The sequence below is a fragment of the Vicugna pacos genome, chromosome 2, assembly GCF_048564905.1.
Source record: "Vicugna pacos chromosome 2, VicPac4, whole genome shotgun sequence".
Lineage (NCBI taxonomy): Eukaryota > Metazoa > Chordata > Mammalia > Artiodactyla > Camelidae > Vicugna > Vicugna pacos.
In genome coordinates this window covers 19,609,982-19,630,169 of record NC_132988.1, presented here as the reverse complement: position 1 = coordinate 19,630,169, position 20,188 = coordinate 19,609,982, and the positions used below count along the sequence as shown (strand labels likewise).

General features: G+C 38.4%; 1 protein-coding gene across 4 annotated transcripts in view; it reads left to right on the top strand.

Moving 5' to 3' along the window:
- GAB1 (GRB2 associated binding protein 1) overlaps positions 1-20,188 on the top strand; it is a 113,103-nt gene that overhangs the window by 60,274 nt on the left and 32,641 nt on the right. For all 4 annotated transcript variants that reach the window (XM_031692330.2, XM_072976468.1, XM_072976461.1 and 1 more), the window contains exon 2: positions 15,510-15,804. In XM_031692330.2, coding sequence (XP_031548190.1) covers positions 15,510-15,804 — 295 coding nt within the window. The remainder of the gene's footprint in view (positions 1-15,509; positions 15,805-20,188) is intronic.

Below are 20,188 nucleotides of genomic sequence, written 5' to 3'. Positions count from 1 at the left end.
CTGTTGAATTTATTGTTGCTATAGCTTATTAAAAATAAATTTGTTAAGAAAATGTTCATACGACTTAAACAGTTTTATTCTGGAGAACACTTCACTTTGATATTGGCTAAACTCCGGAAATAAAGGTTCCATCACAGTGGTTTAAAAGGCATAGATATTTGAAGTTTATAACTTACAAGTGTAGGGCTAAGTCTGTTGCTATAGATTTTTCTTTCTCTCATTTTTTTTAATAGCTACTAAATTGTAAAGATTTCTTAAAATTAAATGCAGAGGATAAAAGTTAAATAAATCTTACCCAGAAATTAATGACAAAAATAATTTCGTATAACTTAAAGTGATCAAATAGACATTTTTTTCTACATGAATAAAATACTCCTTCAAATCTTTTTTTTTTTAAGTGGAGGTACTGGAGATTGAACCCAGGACCTCATGCATGCTAAACAGGCACTCTACCACTGAGCTATTTCCATCCTGCCTTTGAATCTTTAATAGTGTTAGTACCCCGCCCCGCCCCTCCCCCCCCAGGCAATCCCAGTTGATGTGAGCATGATGGGTTTTCGTTGGAAATTTTCCCCGTGTTTGATTTAGAATTTTCACTTTTCAGGAACAGGACAAGAACAAGCCTACAGTCAGTGTACCAGCTGGGACGTGGGGGCTCTTACGCATTTGTGTATGTTCCACCTGACTTTCTGTCTACACATATCTATTTCAGTAGCACCAACAGTCTTGGGAAAGGGGCAGGGACTGGATTGGAGGGTGGATATATTGAGTGGAAAAAATACAGGCAGGATATCCCTTTTCAGAATTTCATGACGGTCTGGTCCCACCACAGAGAGTTAGGGGGCTGTGGTCTTCCGAAGCCCTCTCATTGAATGGGAGAAGAGATACCATCTTCTCCTGCTCGTCTTCTCCATTCCAGATCCACCTTAAATACCACCAATTATATATTTTAAAGCAAAACACTGAAGTGTGAATTTCTGTGGTGAAGTGTAGGATGTCCCAGTGACGCCTCTAAAAACCCAAAGCCAATCCCTGTGCTCCAAACTCAAGGTTTGTATTTGGAAAACAGTGTGGATCCTGTCTTTTTAAAATGCTGTAAACATGTTTGTGTGGTTATTTTTAGCTTTTGCAGACTTTAGTGAACTTCCAAGTTGGCAAGTCAGACACAGTCAGTTGTCTGTTACCTCAGATGCCAGCATTTTGTGAATAACTCTGATTGTCTAATATAGTTAAAGCAGATGAGGGTGTAAGTTATCTTGTGTCAACTACATGTCATGTATCTATATACATATTATTATACATTATATATAATATATATATTATATTTATATATATAATATATATATTATATATTATTATATTATATTAGCTTCTGTGAACTGTATAACTTGGGTAGCAGTTTTGGTTGTAGTTCAAGATGAGTTGGGTCCTGCCAAATGGTACTGGCAGAAACAGCTAGTCTTTTTCTCTCTCCCCCAACCCTTCTCTCTGGGTCCTCAAGCATTAAATCATGCACACACAAATCCTTACAGTCGCTGTTGTTTTCAGTCCATTGTATCTACTTCCTGTTGGTCAAAGGTTGTGAGGCTTGGGTGGTGTAGAGGGAGCTGGAAAGTTGACAGGAAAAAGAAAGCCGGGCTCATTTTAGGGCCAACACATCAAAGAACGGGCAAGATAGCACTGATTTGTTGAACACAAGGAGAGGTAAACGATCAACAGCTTTTCTTGTGGGGTGAGATCATTATCTACATGTTACATGAATGAAAAAGTGTTTTTCCCCAAAGAATTGGGTCTTAACAAAAGGTTATGACCCCCTACCCAGCCTGGTCATAGAGGGAAGGGAGGGCGTCAGCAGCCCCACCTGGGCTGAATCTTCCACGTTCACGTCAGAGACCCTCTTGGTTCTGTTATCTGTGGAGTAGCTTTTGTATCATGTTCAACTTTGTGCTTAGTTCTCCTCTTTGGGCGAGGTTATTTTTCCTTGCATCTTCAACTTAATGTGTTTCATAGTCAGTGACTCCAGAATGCATAATTTATCTCTTTGGAAGTATGTTTTTCTAAGGAAACCTTTCATTGCCGCACATCTTTTGTTCTGGAAGCTTTAGACAGAGTTTTATGTTGAGAAGAAAATTACACTAAGAGGTATTTTGGCCTATTACATATAAATACCATTATGGAAATTTGAATTTTGTTTTGTAACACTTTAGTGCTTTTCCTCTAGTTCACAATGTGCAAGTATTGTTTTTGAACCGTGATCCAAATATCAGCGTGTTACTTAATCATAAATTGTGAATGTTCAGTAACAAACTTAGAGGCAAAAAATGAGAATGTTTTTGCCGGAAACTCAAAATGCTAGCTTTACTCCAGAATTAATTATTTTGGATTGGATAGCTGAACAGGAAATAGAGCTTAGGGATTTATTGGGTTTGTGGAAGATACATTTTTTAAAATTACAGGTTGGTTTTGGTGTTATATTCTTTTTAAGTCACTGTTTCAGCAAACATGTTCTTTTCAAAAAAAATAACAAAAACAACATAGATGACATGCATGGTAAGTTTGTGAGATCCAGTAAAAATCAGGAAATAGATTCACATAATTGTTAGCATCTCGGGCCCAGCAGCCCACAGTAACCCTGCTCAGTTTCAGTATTGTGGGTTTTCTTATTTAGAGCTGTAGTCTCTTTAGCAGTTGTTATTGCTTCGCCCTCAAAGAAAGGGACTTTAAAACTGCACTGCCCAGTGGTAGCTACTGGGCACTATGCGGCTAAATTAAATTATGTGAACTAGAAAATCAGTTCCCCAGTTGCACGAGCCACTTTTCAAGTTCTCTGTAGCCACGCGTGCAATTAGAATTTGTATCTGTGCTGGAAACTTCTGTGACTTTAAGATGTGACATTAGTTTCCTCCCCCTTAAACAACAATGCTGAAGTTAAAGCTCTCACATCTTGTCCTTCACTTCAACGTGGACTTTGACACTATGCTTCATAGAATATGGCATTTTGCCTTCTCTCCAGTGACGTTCCATTCTACCCTCAGAGCCTGGAATGGCATTACACACACACACATGCACAACAATGCTGAATATATACAGGGAAAGAGGAAGAATATTTGTGTACATAAATAAAGATATGAACATAAATAATGATTTGTAGCTGAAATATGTAGACTTCTCAGAATACCGTAGGTGCTGGCTGAAGTTGTAGTCTGAACTTTAGCATGTTGGCGTGATTCCGTACGGGTTCACACTGACTTGTTTCTTGGTGAAGTTAGTTTCGCTTTTTGTTGACTGAAGCTTGTGGAGGAGATTTGATAGGATTTATGGCCAAACTCTTACAGTGATAAGAAGGCCCACCATTGGTTTGGCATAGCATCCAATTGCAGGAAGTCTTAAGTTATTGAAGACCAGAGACAGCATGTTCAGGGTCGCCAGGAGATGCTGGTTCATTTGCTCATTTGTTCAGGTAACAGCTATCACACGTGCCTTTGAAGGTGCCAAGTCCTTGCATGTTTGTGCTGTGCTAAGCACTGAGATTAAAGGGGAATAAGACGAGGTCTTGGGGAGGAAGGCAGCTGTACCAAGGACTGCTTGACATACAAGAGGAGAGTATGCGAATAGAAGTTTGCACAGATGGGAGCAGTCAGCTTTACCTGGCACAGGTGTCCGAGAGCCAGAAAAGGTAAAAGGGAAGATGTCGCCAGTATTCTACACATCAGATTCCAGTTACTCCAAGTGGAAAAGATTAGTTCCTTGCCAAGATCTCTCAGTGTTTTGGAAAGTTTTCAAACCATGGGGGAAGGGAATCTTAAAAATGCCATTCAGAAGCATCATTTTAATGACTGTGTATGACTCCTTTTGCAGATGTATCTTAGTGATTTGCTCAGTCACCTCCTGTCACCAACCTTCCTTGTTTGCTCAGGACTGAGGTGTCCCAGGACCTGGAACTTCTTTTCTAAAACAGGGACAGTTCTAGGAAAACCGGGATGGCTGGTCACTCTACGTACTATGGAATGTTTAGATCATTTCAAATATTTACTCATATAAACAACACTGGTGTGGAGTGCTTTGATGCCTATGTATTTATCTGCATTTTGCCTTAATTCCTTAGGTGAGAGTCTTAGAGGCAGAATTAATGGTTCAATGATTCTGGACGTGTTTGGAGCTCCTGATAACGCTCACAGCCCTTCATTGACTTTTGCTGTTTTCAGCTAGAATGGCAGGAATCTGCCGAGACATTTGTGCTACCTCTGCCTCCGCAGGTTCTTAGGGAGCCACACAGAAGACATAGCCAGGAACATACTTGCTCTGTCACTGGCTCCGGCTCCCATCCTAACTCTCGAGTGGGCCAGATTACATGGACTCCAACTACCCTTTGTCTAGGCCAGAGGCAGGCCGAAGGCTGATTCCAAACATTAAAGTGGACTCCCTGACCCCACTTTCCTAGGGCCAGACCCTGGTGTGAGCTCACTGACTCTCAGTGCACACGCTGATAGGAAAAGGGTGAGGTCAGATGAAACCCAGAGCAGGTGGTCCTTCTTCCCAGTGCAGGTTCAGCTACACAGTCACCCCCCCGCCGTCAGCCTCCTTCTGATCAGAGTAAGGAAGCCTTGAAAAGCCCCAAAGTCACTGTCTCTTCACAGCCCTGCTAATTGGGAATCTGATGAGGTATGAACTAGTATTCACAGGTGAAGATAAAGTCAGCCTGCCCCACAGTGCTGGATTGAGAGGTAACCCCATGAGGTGACCTACTTTCCTGTGCAGCTTCAGTCACTGAGGTTGGGGTCCGGGGTTTCCTATCAAGCTGTGCTTTGTGGTGAGAAGTATTAAAGGATAGGCCTATTTCAAGCATTCTTAACATGCGCCTCAGGGGTTCTGTGAACCCCTGAAACTGTCTAATACCATGTATGTGTCTTTTTCTAAAGAAAAGATTCAAAATTGCTTTTATTAGATTCTCAAAGCAGTCTATGACCCCAAAAGGTGTAAGAACTAATTTGTGGCATATTAAATACTAGGAAGTTTTTGTCATTACTTTTTTGTTTGTTTTATGGAGGACTTAACACCAGAGCTTTGAGGTAGGCATTAGTTTAGCAATGATTTCAATGAGTAAATGTTATGTACTATTAATTAATAATTCAAAATTCCTTGAATTTTTCCCCAGCCACTGTAGCATTTGAGTTAAATTTGATTTCGGGACGTGCTACTGTAGCATATGAGTTAAATTAGATTTTTTTGTGTTGGGGGGGCTAGTTTTGCTACTGTGAAATTGGTTTAGGTCTAGCTAATTTGTTTTCGTCTAGGCATCGTATGTGAACTCGAAGGTAAAAGGTTTGTGGCACAGTTGTTAGCCTACATCTAGGCATTGTTCTGCATTATTTTTGGTGTATTCTTTTGTTTATATTACTAAGCTAAAGTTAGCACAGATAACACTAGGCTAGAAAATGGTGACAATAGTTTGAAAACAGGAAATTTTAGGCTTGTGTGTGTTTGGAACAGATGATCATAATGACAGAGCCAGCGGAGTGGAAACTTCCACAAGCCTGTTTTTTCCTTATTTTGCTCTGTGAGAAAAGATGGTGCTTCCTGGAAAACAACTCAAGTGTTTTAAAGCAAATGGTTTTCTTTTGTCCCTGCTTCATGGTTAATTTGTTTTTCTTTATTTTATTTACCCTGGTTGTATTATTATAGAAATTTAGTATCTTTCATAGATAAAAAGTAATTCCCAGAGCGCTGATTATAGATATTTAAATATCTAAGTATATTACCATTACAGACATGTTTTTAAAACAAATTAAAATTGTAAGAATATTATAACCACCAGACTTTGAGGGAAGAAATTTGTTCCTCTATTTTAAGTGCTCCCAACTTTCCTTTTTTTTTTTAAACCCTCTAAATTCTAGTCTTTAAAACAAAGTAGTTACACTTTGTCTAAGCTGTTTCCTGACTAAGGCTCTCTCCAGATGTATCCTGGAATTCTATATTTAAAAGAAAGGCTAAATTTATTCACTAATTGCAGAATAAGAAGAAGAGTATGCATTTCCATACATACATAGACTTTTTTTGTGTTGTGTACACCATTCCTAGATTTTAAAATATTAGTTAATAGACTTTATTTTTTAGAGCATTTTTAGACAAAAGCTTTTAAAACATAATAGTTTTAAAGCTATAGCAGTAATAAATGAAAGCTCCTTGAAAAAAATCAGACTGCACAAAATCATATAAAATAAAAATGCAAAACTGGTCTGACCCTCCCATTCCTATTCCTGGAATGACCACAGTTAACACTTCCGGTGTCTCCTTCCAGACCTGCTCTCTAAACATAGTTGGTGTGTGCATGCAAACACACAATCATTTCAGACAAAGTAGCATCATACAATTCTGCAACTTGCTTTTTTTTTTTAATTTAACAGTTACTTTGTGGGTATTTTTCATATATACAGATCTACTCACTTTTTAAATGTTTTGCATTGATTTATTATTGTATCAATGTCTCATAATTTACTTAAATTTAGTCATTACCCTGCTGATGAAGTTTAGAGTAAAGCCTATCTTATGAAAAATAGCATTTTCATTTTGTGAAACACGAATCTTCAACCATATCATTTCACAGATTTCTGAGATGATACATACATTTTGAATTCTAACAAAGACTTCATAGTAATGACCTTTCCTTACATACCAGTCATGAAAGACCTTTTAAGAGATGTCAGAAAAAGAAAGTTCCCCTCTTCTTTTCCCCCAGTTTCCTAGGATAATATAGAGTTAGGAAAATTACAGTGGTGGTGTTTCATGATGGAAAGGCAGTTGGCTTGAGGACATAGAAAGTGCTCAGCTTATCAGGTCAAGGTCCACTTGAGGGTTCGGCAGCTATGAGAGACCTCAGTGCAGTCATCGGAGTTCTTTCTGAACTGTGCTAATGGGATGGCCTTGTTAATGGGCTATTCAGGACCCGTGTGCTGAGAGCTCAGAGAAGCAGGAGCTGGTAGTTGCCTTAACTCAGAGGAAGTTGATGCAAGCTGCAAAGAAGAGGTCTTGAGCTGGGTCGTGAAGAATGAGTAGGAGCTCACTGAGTGAGAGAGGTGGGGCATGCTGGACTCAAAACCAAACAAAATGTGCTAGTTTGCTAGAGAGACAGGCAGGTAGGGGTAGTTTTGAAAAATCTCGTATGGCATCCTGTGAAGGAAGTTTGGACTCCCCTCATCACACCTTTGGACTTCTCTTCCCTTTGCCTGAGATCTTTTCATTTAAGTTCACTGGCTCTCCGCAATCCTTGTGATGAACAGAAGAATTTAAAAAGCATCCCATTGAGGCTTTGAGGGCTTCACAATGTGTGAAGTGCTGTCTCAGATACAAAAAAATTTAAGGAATGGTCTCGGCTTTCAAAGGACACAGTGTCTAGTTGGGAAGATAATTCACAAGCATTTGGAACATTTGGAAACATGTAGTAAAATTACAGATGATTCCAAGCTGTCCCGTAGTGACGTAAGAGATGTGTCAGGGCAGTGACTGATGAGTTGCCAAGACTCCAGAGGGAAAGTATGGGAAGGAAAGGGGGAGATTTGGACAGAACCTTGAAGATTGGACTAGGTTTCTAACAGTAGAAAGGAGTTCATACATATTCACCAATGGGATAAATATTGGGAACAAAAATAAGAAGGGAGATATCAACTGCACGAGCAAGAGCAGAAGACTTGAAAAGATAAGGAATTAGACACAAGCTTAAAGGATTTCTGTGCTTTGGGCTTTGTAATTCTGTTTTAAGGAGCAACCTAATTCTGACCAATGATTGGACCAGTGGTTCTGAAGTCTTAGTGGCATATTTGAATCACCTGGTGAGCATTGAAAACAGTCTATGCCAGGGCTGATGCCCACACTACAACTGTTTTGTTTTGGGGGGGCATATTTGAATCACCTGGTGAGCATTGAAAACAGTCTATGCCAGGGCTGATGCCCACACTACAACTGTTTTGTTTGGGGGGCGTTTGTTTATTTGTGTAATTGGAGGTACTGGGGATTGAACCCAGGACCTCGTGCATGCTAATAAGCATGGGTTCTGCTACTGAGCTGTACCCTCTCCACTCAATTTTTTTTTAAAGTAGTTTTCCAGATACTTCTTATCTGGAGTTAGAGTTGAAAATCACTGGACCACTCTGACCTCTTCTCTTTTGCCCACCCATATATTGACTATTTCTTCAGTAATTAGCACTTCCAGTAAAAGTCCAGTGAAAGGGATTAGGGAATCTTGGAAAGCATTACACCAAGCACATGCTAGATCAGTCACACCAGAGAGTTTAAAAAACAAGTGTATGCGGCAGGCATGGTGTTTGCCACTTAGGCAAATGAAGCATATTTCGTGAATTTAATAACATTACTGCAGGTAATAGTTTGGGGCTAATCTATAATATTTTCTTTTCTTAATCTTTTTTTTTTTAATTTAATGGAGGTACTGGGGATTGAACCCAGGACCTTGTGCGTGTTAAGCAAGCGCTCTACCACTGAGCTATTACCCTCCCCCACCCCCCACACTACCCCTAACTCCCCCACTACCCGTCCCTGCCCCGTGTTTGGGGATTATCTAGATTGGAAACTTTTTCTCCCCACTAGGTACTGGGACTCCGTCTGTCCTTACTTGCCAATGTGTTCATATTCATACTCTGTAGTGTGTAGTGATAAACCTATCTTAAAACCTTGCTTCCTTGTGACAAGTCTATACCCAGTAATACGTGTGCAGTTGGCTTAACTACAAAAATTATTTCAAAGAACAGTTCCTTTAAAGTAAAGTTTAAAAACTCCTCTCATATCTGTAGAGTTTTTAAAGCAAAACAATTTATGGTCTGTGCACCTCTGCCTTGCCTGACAGGTTCTTGTCAGCCAATGGCAAATGGGCTGGGCAGACTGCAGTCATGTTAATATCCCCATCGCACACAGAGAATATGAGAACGCCCATATTTTCATCCATATCTCCGTTGATTGGCATATTCAGCAAATATCGACTGCGCACCTCCCTGGGACTAGGAGAAGAAAGATGAAAGGTGAAAAGACATGGTTCCAGCCTTCAAGAAGCTCAGTTGCAGGGATGTCAAACACTGTCACTAGGAACAAGAGAGAAACAGAGAGTTTGGAGAGGGCCACTCAGGGATGGTGCCGCAAAGTCTGAGCTAAATCCAGGGGATGGATTACGTCCCGAGGGGCAGCATGTATCAAGGCCCGAGGCAGGACAGGAGCAGAGTGTTAGGGGACCTGCAAGCATTTCTGATGTGTGGGGAAGGCAGAAAGACAAGAGGTGAAGCTGGACAGATAGAGACGGGCTGGTAGAGCTCCGTGTGCCCTGCCAGAGAGTTTGGCTTTATCCTATAAGCAGTAGGCAGTCACCGAACTTACAGAATGGGTACTTACAATGCAAATACTCCAAGCATTATGGCTATTTAATTTGGCAGTCTGATCTAAATCTGTTTCCATTGGGATCCATGGACTGACTCCACATGCTGTTCTCTTTTGACGTTAATGTATTGGCCAAAGTTAATCTTGAAACCCTGAGATTGGACATTGGTATGGGAGTGTGGTGCTTTTAAGCTACTACAAACTGTAGACCTGCTGATGCGGTGTTATCGCTGCATCATTTGTTCAACTTCAGATTGAAGTGATGATTGCACGTAAGAAAGGACAACAAAATAAATCTCTGTGCATAGTTCCTCTCAAGCAAACTTGCTTGTCATGGAAGTCCAGCAGTTGAAAAGATTCTTCACACGACTTTGGTTTAAAATTGCTTTGAGTGTTTTGGAAGGTTTCTAGAAAACGTGTCCTTTTTTGACTGTTACTGCTCTGCAGGGCTGGTGAAGCCATGTGCAGCTTTCTCCGGGGCTACCAAGGCAGCAGGGATAAAAATAGGGCAAACTTTAAGAATCCCAGATATTTTCAGATAACAAAGGCTGATTTATGTGGACCCATTTTGTGCTCAGACAAAACATAGAGGAGCTTTTGTGCTGTGATTAGCAAGGGTGCTGATGTCAGTTCTCTTGTCGAGCATCAAGCTTTATTCTGTGGCTAAATTGTGCTTTGTACCCTAATCCAGAGAACCTTTGTATCTGCCTTATTAAAGTGTGTAGTTTATGTAATTGCTTTTGTTTTCCAGTTTAATCTGTGCCAGATTCAGTGAGGGTGACTCATTTTGTGACTGAGACAAACATTCCCATTTGGAGCATGTTAAAAATAAATAAATAAGTGGCAGGTGCTGCTTGGCTAAATTCTGTGTTTTACTGCTGTAATTTCCTGCTGCAAGGGTTCATCGCTTAGATAATGTCTTCGCGGCCTCTGTAATCGCTAGCCCAATCTGTCTAGTGCCCTGCAACTCATTGCCACTCATTTCTTGGCTATTTATTTCATTTTCCAAGGGCCTTTTAAATTTTAACCATATCATTTCAACAGGGGAGCCAAGAAATGGAAGGGGGAGGGGGACACAGTCAGCTGGCACACAGAGTGACACATAAACTATAGCAAAAGGATACATTGCGTTCTTTCTTCTTTTTGTCATTTTCCCAAGGTGTTTTGTGCACATGTTTTGATAAAACTTAGTTATGTTTATTTTATTATGTATGCGTTTAGTATTGGAGCTCTTTTTCTTAAGTGGAACAGGTTTTGAAAGCACGCCTTTCTATTCAGTGTGGCCCATGCATCTAAACTAATTGTCTCAAAAATCTTACAACTTCATAGTCTTAGGGAAACTATTTCATGTACAAATATTTCTAAATACCAAACCCTGTGCTATGCAGGAAGTATGTAATGGCAAGTAAAGTAGACGTGGTCACTATCTCCTTGGACTTTACATTCTGCCTGGGGAGTTAAATACTAAATAAATAAATACAAAGAAAACTTGGATTGCAAAATTACAAAAATCACTACAGGGGTAAGTGATAGGGTCACTAAAATCATGCCCTGCTCTGCATAGGTGGTGGCTGGGCTGAGGGTGGTCAGGAAAGGGAAGGCCTAAACGTCAAAGTCTGCCTGGCAAAGAGAGGAGAGAACATCCTGGACTTAAGAAACAGCATGTGCAAAGTCCCTGAGGCAGGAAACAAGTTTGGCATCCTATAAACCATATTATTAGAAGGGGAGAAGTGACAACTGATAAAACTTCAGAGAAAAAAAAGACTGTATTTAAAAATTTATGGATGAACTATACAAGCACAGCAGTTTGGCACTATTCAGTATAGGAGCAAATGACCCTCCGTACAGTCCAGCGGCCTGAGAGCTTCACTGAAGTGCAGTATAGAAATTAATGCCTGTAATATTTAGCTTATGTCATTGGGGAATGGATGAATTATGTTCCATGAATTATGTAGTAAGGCATTTTAGAAAGATTCCCATGTAAGAATTAAAGTTTTAAAAAGTTATCTGTGTTTAAAGATGGAGCTGTCACTATCTAGAGAAATCACTTACTTACAAAAAGGTATGATTCCTTGATGGCCCTGGATAAATGACATAATACTGTATTTTCTTTTCTCTTTACTTCTCTATTAATTTGTTCAAGTTTACTGCTTGATAGGAAGGTATCCATAAAGACATAACTTTACTAAGAGATGCTATTTATTTATTTTGAAGTAATATATTAACTGAATGGATTTTTAGAATGCAGAAACCAGTGCTAAATTTCATGTGAATTTAACACTTTATGACTTTCCAGTATTATCTAAGGCATCTGTAGAATTCCAACACTGCCGTCTCCTTCTGGACATCAGCTGATCATTTGCTTTTAACTTTGAGCTGCAGTTACACTAAAAAGTTAATTTAAAATCCTGATGGTATTAAAGAACTGCATATGTAATATTTTTAGGTCTTTGTAATTTTTCTACTTCGAATTTTTTTTTAAATGGAGGTACTGGGGATTGAACCCAGGACTTCGTGCGTGCTAAGCACAGGCTCTACCACTGAACTATACCCTCCCCCCATTTTTCTACTTATCTTCTTATTTAAGGATTGCATAAGTTTTTCCATGAAGGAATATGTGTCCATTTAGCAATAGTTCTGCATATATTTTCCCAGAGTTGCTATGTTCTCAAGTATTTTCATGTATGGGGTAAGTGTTTTCTTCATAATTAGTAAACTCCTTGAGAGTAGGAATCCTGAATTAGCTACTTGTATTTCTTCCCCCAAGTACCAATCAGTATCTTAGTGATTGGTTATCTCATTGATTTAGTTCTTAATATATCTAAATTTTCTTGGGTGGATACAATTTAAAGAAGCTATTAAAATGTTAAATCTAAAGTTGTCCCCCTAGTTAATGCAGTTATCGGTACAGTTGTCCAAGTTATTAAAGACCAAATGAGCTGGTTTAGGGACCACTCCGCCCCCTTAGTTTTTGTTTTCCTCTCTCTCTCTGCCTCAGACCGTTGTCACTGCTTCCTAGCACTCCTAGAACTGCAAGTCAAAACTGACTCATCAGAATTTATTAAAAAATTCTATGAAGATGGAGGCTAAGACTCAACATCTATTGGAGAAGCATGTGTGGATTTTAGTTAGTCCTCCTTTCTGCTCACGTGTATATTTCAGGATAAAATGAAGCAGTTTTTAGTTGGTACCATAATGCCTTTTGTGTTACAGATGCCAAGTTCTGAAAAAAAAGAAATAGACCCTATCATGTCACACTTATTGCTTTTGGTGATTATAAATTTAGTAGATTTTTTCAAATAGACTGATACATAGAAAACAAACTTATGGTTACCAAAGGGAAAAGGAGGGGAGGATAAATTAGGAGTTTGGGATTAACATATATATGCTACTATAATATGTAAAATAGATAAACAACAAGAACCTACTATATAGCACAGGGAACTACATATATTCAATATCTTGATAACCTATAATGGAAAAGAATCTGAAAAAGAATATATGTATGTATAACTGAATCACTTTGCTGTATATCTGAAACTGACACAACATTGTAAATCAACTATACTAAAATTTTAAAAAAATACCCTTAAAAGTAGACTGATAGGTATGTTAATGAAGAAATGATGTTTGGGGAGAAATTGGCATATATTACGGTACCAATATCGTGAGCATTCTTGTTCTGATTAGGCTGTATGTAGAGCACCAAGCTCATGTACTACTTTGAATAAAATTTCTGAAAATGCCATAAGCATAAAGCTGTCATTACCCTAAATTATCACTGGAAGAGACGTGGTCTCATTATACTTTCCCAGAACTGTAGGACTGAGATATGATTGGTGCTCCATCCTTCTCTCCAGATGAACAGAAATGTACAATGGTCATTAAGCAAACTTGATTCCTTTGGGATTCATAAATTATCGCATTCCTCAGTCCTGAGTATACTCTTTGGGCAATATTGCTTTGTATATTTGGTCTGGAGTAGAGAAAGTCTCTTAGTAGGTGACTGAGTCTTGCTAAAACAGGCGTCTTTTTGATCTAGCTGACTGGTCCCTGAGTAAGACCTTCAAAGAGGAGTAAGGCTTAATTCTGTCTCTGGGCAGAGGTGTTGGGGTTAAAGCCAACTGTTTCGGGCAGTTGGTTCTGCTTTCATTATTTGATCAATGTAGATTTTAAAGAGAGTAATAGTAAAAGAATTTTAGGCTTCTTTAGGTGTAAAATCAAATTCAAAATTTACCAAAACTTATGAAGGAAGTACACGTTGAGTGTTGGTCCAGATGGCCAGTAGAAGTTTGTTGGGAAGAGAAGGAGAAAGTTTTTTTTAAGTTGGACCTCGTTCTCAAGAATACAGATTTTTGCCACAGTCCATTTCTTTGCTTACTTTCCAGGTGAGAAACTAGGAAAGCTTCTCAACTCTTTTTTCTCCTCCTTATTTCTTCCTCCCCAACCCCCTCAAAAAGAGAAAGCAACCTATAGATTAAAATTCGGCATGATTTAAGGCATGAGAAAACATTGCTTTAAAAAAAATTGTGATAAGATATACATAACATAAAATTTACCATTTTAGCCATTTTTCAGTGGACAGTTCAGTAGCATTAAGTACTTTCACATTGTTGTGCAGCCATCACTACCATTTATCTCCAGAACTTTTTCATCTTCCCAAACTGAAACTCTACCCATTAAACACTAACTCCCCAACCACCCCGCCCCCTTACTCTAGGCAACCACCATTTTGCTTTCTCTCTATGTGAATTTGATTACTCTAGAGGTACCTCGTATAAATGGAATCACACAATTTTTGTCCTTTTATGACTGGCTTGTTTCACTTAGCATAACGTCTCATGGTTATCCAGGTTGTAGTTATGTGTCAGAATTTTCTTCCTTTTTAATCAGGATAATATTTCATTTTATATATATATATATATATATATATATACACACACACACACACACACACATACATACATACACACACACACCACATTTCATTTATTTCTTTATTCATCAATGGACACTTGGGTTGTTTCCATCTTTTGACTGCTGTGAATAATGCTGCTATGAACATGGGTGTACAGATATCTCTTTGAGACTATGCTTTCAATACTTTTGAATATGTACCCACACTGGAGTTTATTAAAGGGCTGCCATACCATTTTTTACAGTAGTTGCACCATTTTCCATTTCCACCAGCAAAGCACAAAGGTTCTGATTTCTTCACATTCTGGCTGACACTTGCTTTTTTTGATAATAGCCATTCTAGTGTATATGAAGTAGTATCTCATTGTGGTTTTGATTTGCCCGTCTCTTCTGATAGTGATGTGGAACATCTTATCATGCCATTTGCATATCTTCTTTGGAGAGTCTATTCAACTCCTTTTGCCCATTTTTAATTGGATTGTTTATATTTGTTGTCATTGAATTATAGGAGTTCTTTGTCTATTCTGGACATTTATTTCTTACCAGATAAATGATTTGCAAATATTTTCTCCCATTCTGTGATTTGCCTTTTTCACTCTGCATCCTTCAAGTGTATAAAAGTTTTAAGTTTTGATGCAGTGCAGTTAACCTGTTTTTCTTTTGTTTTCTGTGGTCTTAGTGTCCTGTTCAAGAAATCATTGCCAAATCTAATATCATGAAGCTTATCCATATGTATTTTTCTAAGAGTTGTATAGTTTTAGCTCTTACACTTAGGTCTTTGATCCATTTTGAGTTAATTTTTGTAAAAGGGAAGAGTCGTAGCTTCATTCTTTTATACATGGTTATCCATTTTTCCCAGCATCATTTGTTGAAACCAGTGCATTTTTCCACTTAGTGAAAACCAAGTCTCCCTTCGTTTGTTGACTTTATTACATATCAGTGTAATATACATAACATCAATCAATGTCTTCTAATATTTTCTCAGTAGATCTAATGGAAAATAATAAATATGTATATACATATATGTGCACATTATTAAGTTAATTGAGGAGGCATCAGTAAACTTTGCTGGAGTGGTAGATTATTATGTCAAAACAAAAACATTGTATATGACTTTTCTAGTCAATGCATTTGTAAAATTGGTTTGACAAGTGTGCATCTTCTTGAAAAATTTCTCTCAGATTAACACCAGATGGGTATTTTTGTTTTGTCCCTAGGCATGGAAGAGGAGATGGTTTGTGTTACGCAGTGGCCGTTTGACTGGAGATCCAGATGTCTTGGAATATTACAAAAATGATCATGCCAAGAAGCCTATCCGTATTATTGATTTAAATTTATGTCAGCAAGTTGATGCAGGATTGACATTTAACAAAAAAGAATTTGAAAACAGCTACATTTTTGATATCAACACCATTGACCGGATTTTCTACTTGGTAGCAGACAGTGAGGAGGAGATGAATAAGTGGGTTCGTTGTATTTGTGACATCTGTGGGTTTAACCCCACAGAAGAGGGTAAGTTCAAGATTTTGTGATTTGTCCTGAGTTCTTTGTTACTACATTTTAAAAACTTATCAAGTTCTTTATTATTTCAGTTACACAATATAATATTTTATTTTTTTATAACAGTAACAACATTGGGAAAAAGCAAAATCCTTTCATCATTTTGAGGAGAAACGTTTTTTAGATTTTAGTAAGAGAGATTTAACTATTGTGGGGCAGTGTCTAAATAATGTTCCAAAGTAGAAGGTGACAAGAAGAATGCTTATTTAATAGCATTTTTTGAGTTCCTATATAAATATTAATTTGGACCTTACAGCACTGCTTATGCTTGACTATTTTATCCTATCAAAATAACATTTTCATGTGGCTCAATGTAATTCTTTAGTAGTTACTTTAATTGAAATATAATTGATGTATAATATTATGTAAGTTACAGGTGTACAATATAGTGTTTGACAATTTTTAAAGGTTATGCTCCATTCATAGTTATATTGACCATATTCTCTGTGTTGTACAATATACCCGTGTAGTTTATTTTATACTTGATAGTTTGTACCTCCTAAATCGCCACCTCTATATTGCCCCTGTATTCCCTCTCCCTACTGGTAACCACTAGTTTGTTTTCTGTATCTGTGAATCTGTTTCTCTTTTGCTGTATTCACTAGTTTGTTGTATTTTTTTAGATTCCACATATAAGTGAAATCATACAGTATTTGTCTTTCTCTGTCTGACTTATTTCACTTAGCACAGTGGCCTCTAAGTCCATCCATGTTGTTGCAAAAGGCAAAATTATTTCTTTTTATGGCTGTGTAGTATTCCATTGTGTATATATACTATATCATCTTCATCCATTCATCTGTTGAGGGACACAGGAGTTATTTTTTTAAACTATGTTGGATTGTGAAGTTATGAAATGGCCAAGGTGACTATCGATACCTAGGAAAAGCAAATGAGAATCAGTCACAAAACATGATGAAAAAGTAATCAACATATGAGTTTGCTTAACACAGATGTTCTAAAAAGAGCAGGGAGGAAGAGGGGACTCAAATTTTGAATAAGAGGTGGTGAAGGAAAGCTTCTTGGAGGAAGATCAGTTGTAAACTATAGGCTTTTGAAGGAAGTAGTGTTCTGTCTACATAAATGAAAGGAGCTATGCAGAACCTGCAGGCTTAGGGGCTAGGGAGGGACTCAGCGGTGGAGCAGACCCCTCCTTGACTGGAGCAAGAGGGCTGTGAACGATACAGGCAAGGGGAGAGTTGCTTGAGGATCTGAGGTTTGGGTGCCTTCCTGGGAAGAGCTGAATGATTAGGGGCCTCAAGAAGAATTTTACAAGTGGAGTTCCTCTTTGGGGGCTTTTATATAGCTGCACTAGCCACGAATTCCCTGTCTGTCTGCCTTTTTTTTTTTTTTTTTTTTTTGCCTTTTTTTAAATGGAGGTACTGGGGATTGAACCCAGGGCCTTATGCACACTAAGCACGCACTCTACCAACTGAACTGTACCCTCCCCACTTATCTTCCTTTTTAAAACAAACACTAAGAACCCTTGTAGGGGACTCCAATCCACATCTAGGTTTGCAGAGCCAAGAATCAGTAATAACGGCGGCCTGAGGTCTTTGACCCTGTTACCTTCATGGTTATACTCACATTGACAAAGGTGCATTCCCGAATATCTATATTTAGGAGGGCTGGATATGCAGTGAGGGGTGGAAAAATTGTAGTAACAGTCAACAGCAAGATTTGGATTGAAGTGAAACAGTAACTTTATCTCTAATTAGCTCGGGTCAGCATGCTATTTCCTCGCTGGCCGGTTAGTCCCCAGGAGGAAAAGGCTTCCAGGGCTGAGATTAGCCCAGTGGGGAGGGGGGATCCCCTTGAGGAGGGCATCCAGAACGCCCAAGGGAAAGCAGCACTGAGAAAGGGAAGGGGGCGGCTGATTTCCACAGGAGGCTAATGACCTGGAACTCTTCAACAGGGTTCTACTGATTAAAAGCCTCAAGAAAGTGTTGCACATGTGGAATCAAGGCTTCAGTTGTTTTTGTCAAGTTACTAAATATGCTCACATTCTAAGTGGACCTGGGGGTATTATTTCTAACTCCAGTTAAACGCCTTTCCTTTCTTGTTTGCATACATAGTCTATATTTGAGTACAGCGGAGGATTTTTTTAAGTCACAAATGAGATGGCTCTCTTTTTAATGGTGATTTAACAACCACTCAGTAATGATAATTATTGGATTTAGACATCACGTTCATTTCCTTGTAGGGTGGATTGTCAGCTAAAATGATTTAAGTAGTCGTATGATCTTTGTGTTGATGTTCCTTTGCCTGCTACCTTCTCAATTTAGGATTTGTCTGGGGGACATAAAGGCTGACTTCTGTCTCCATTGACTGCCGTATAGATTCAGCTGATCTGAAAGACCTTGGTAGATGTCCTCTGTCTCTCTTTGTTTTCTTTATAATTCTTCAATTTAACGAAGGATATGAGATGCCCTCTTAGTACATTCTTCTATCTAGGAATGTGAGTGTAATTTTGGGCAGCTCATTCAGGGGAGGTTCGAGTTGCAAACCCCCAAAATGAGAATCTCTAATGCTCCAGTGTCCCAGGTTAACTTCGCAAGGTTTAAGGCATGGAGTCTGATCCATTTGTCCACCACAGAATGATTCTCATCACCTGAGAGCTTCCTTAACACCCCGTCATCACTGGAAACAAGATGAGTTTTGTCTGCTTTAGAAAATTAATTCATCAATCTACCAAATTATTTGGGTTTGCCAGCTCTCTACAAGGCTGTGGGCATTCATTCAACCAACACATATTAAGTGACTAGTTAGGGAGACAGATGGCAAGTGTTATAGACAGGGAACTGAGCATCCAGTGGGGGAAGAGTCATACCCCAAATAATTCATTCCAGTGGATAAGCACAGGTTGTGCATATATGCATGTGTATGTGTGTGTGTACATATGTTTATATGGGTATACATATATGTTTTTATTCATTTATATGAATCATACTTTGTATAAATCATACTTTAACATATATTAAAGTATTAATGCATAATATTAAGGTATAATTATATGTATATTAAAGTATGATACTGAGTGTGTAAATGCAGTTCTTGCCCTCATAGAGCTTACAGTCAGTCTAGTAGGAGAGTCAGTCATATAATCTAGGAATTATAATGCCAGTTGATAGGTGCTCTGCCAAAGAGAAAAAAAGCACAGATAACAGCTGAGATCATGTTAGGGGAGGGGTCAGGGAAAGCCTAGGTAGTTTTAAATGGCTCTGTGACAAAAACTGACTGTACTGAGGACTTTATTTTTGCCCTTCGTGGAACATTTTCATCGGTATTAGTAGTCAGAATTGGCTACAATGCCTGTTTTTACTTCATAAAAGGTATAGGGAGGCGGAATGTTTCGAAACTTCATAGCCACATTTTCAGCGGCAAAACTCCCAAATCCTTGTAAAACAGATTAGAAGTATATTTGCTTCGAGTGAAGCGCTCAATTTGTGAACTTTTAATCTTCACAATATCCATAAAAGGGTAAGTTGCAAGAAAATTAACAGTATGATTAATCAGACTTGGTATATATAAGCAGAGTTGGTTACCAAGAATAGCTATGCTAATTGCAAATCATTTTTATCTGTTCATTAAAGCAAGCCCCTAAGGACTTCAGTTTGCCAATACTTTTTCATTTTAGTTCCTGAACTATATCTAAATGCAAATGTTTGTATTTTTTTCATTCTATGATTTAGATTTTTTTTATGAGTTCATCCCGGTCGTCTCCCAAAGAGCCATAGTTAGAAATCTCTCTTACTGTACTATGTTGAAGACTTGAGTTTCTTGGAATAAATCAGTGAAAGATGAGCAGTCCTTCATTGTGTAATACCAAGGAGCCGCACAAACACTTCATTTTGCTCTATAATTTTGGGTTTTTATATGTAGTAGCAATTCTCCAAAAAGGCTTTAAAGGCAGCCACCATTATTTCCCTGTTCATTTGTACTAGCTGACTTTGCTAGACGCCTTCTTTAAAATTCCACGTATTTAAAGATGTGTATCAAATGCTGAACCACAGAGAATTGCTATTATTCTTTGTGATCACACTCATACAGTTTACTATGACAAGGTAAATATCAGAATGTCTTTGTTCCTCCATTAACTTTACTACCTGCTTTATAATCTCTTGCTTCCAGGTAGACCTCACCTCCACTCACTGAATAATAGGTGCGTTTGTTTTTACCTAGATCTGTCCCCTGAGCCCTGTGTGTCCTTCCTTTTTCAGACAGCTGAATATGCTCCCACTCTCGGCTTCAAATTAATAACACGAAATGATTTTTCTTTCTAACTAGTTTCAGGGTAGACGTGGGAAGAAATAGACTCTGCTTGGATTTTACAGTCTGA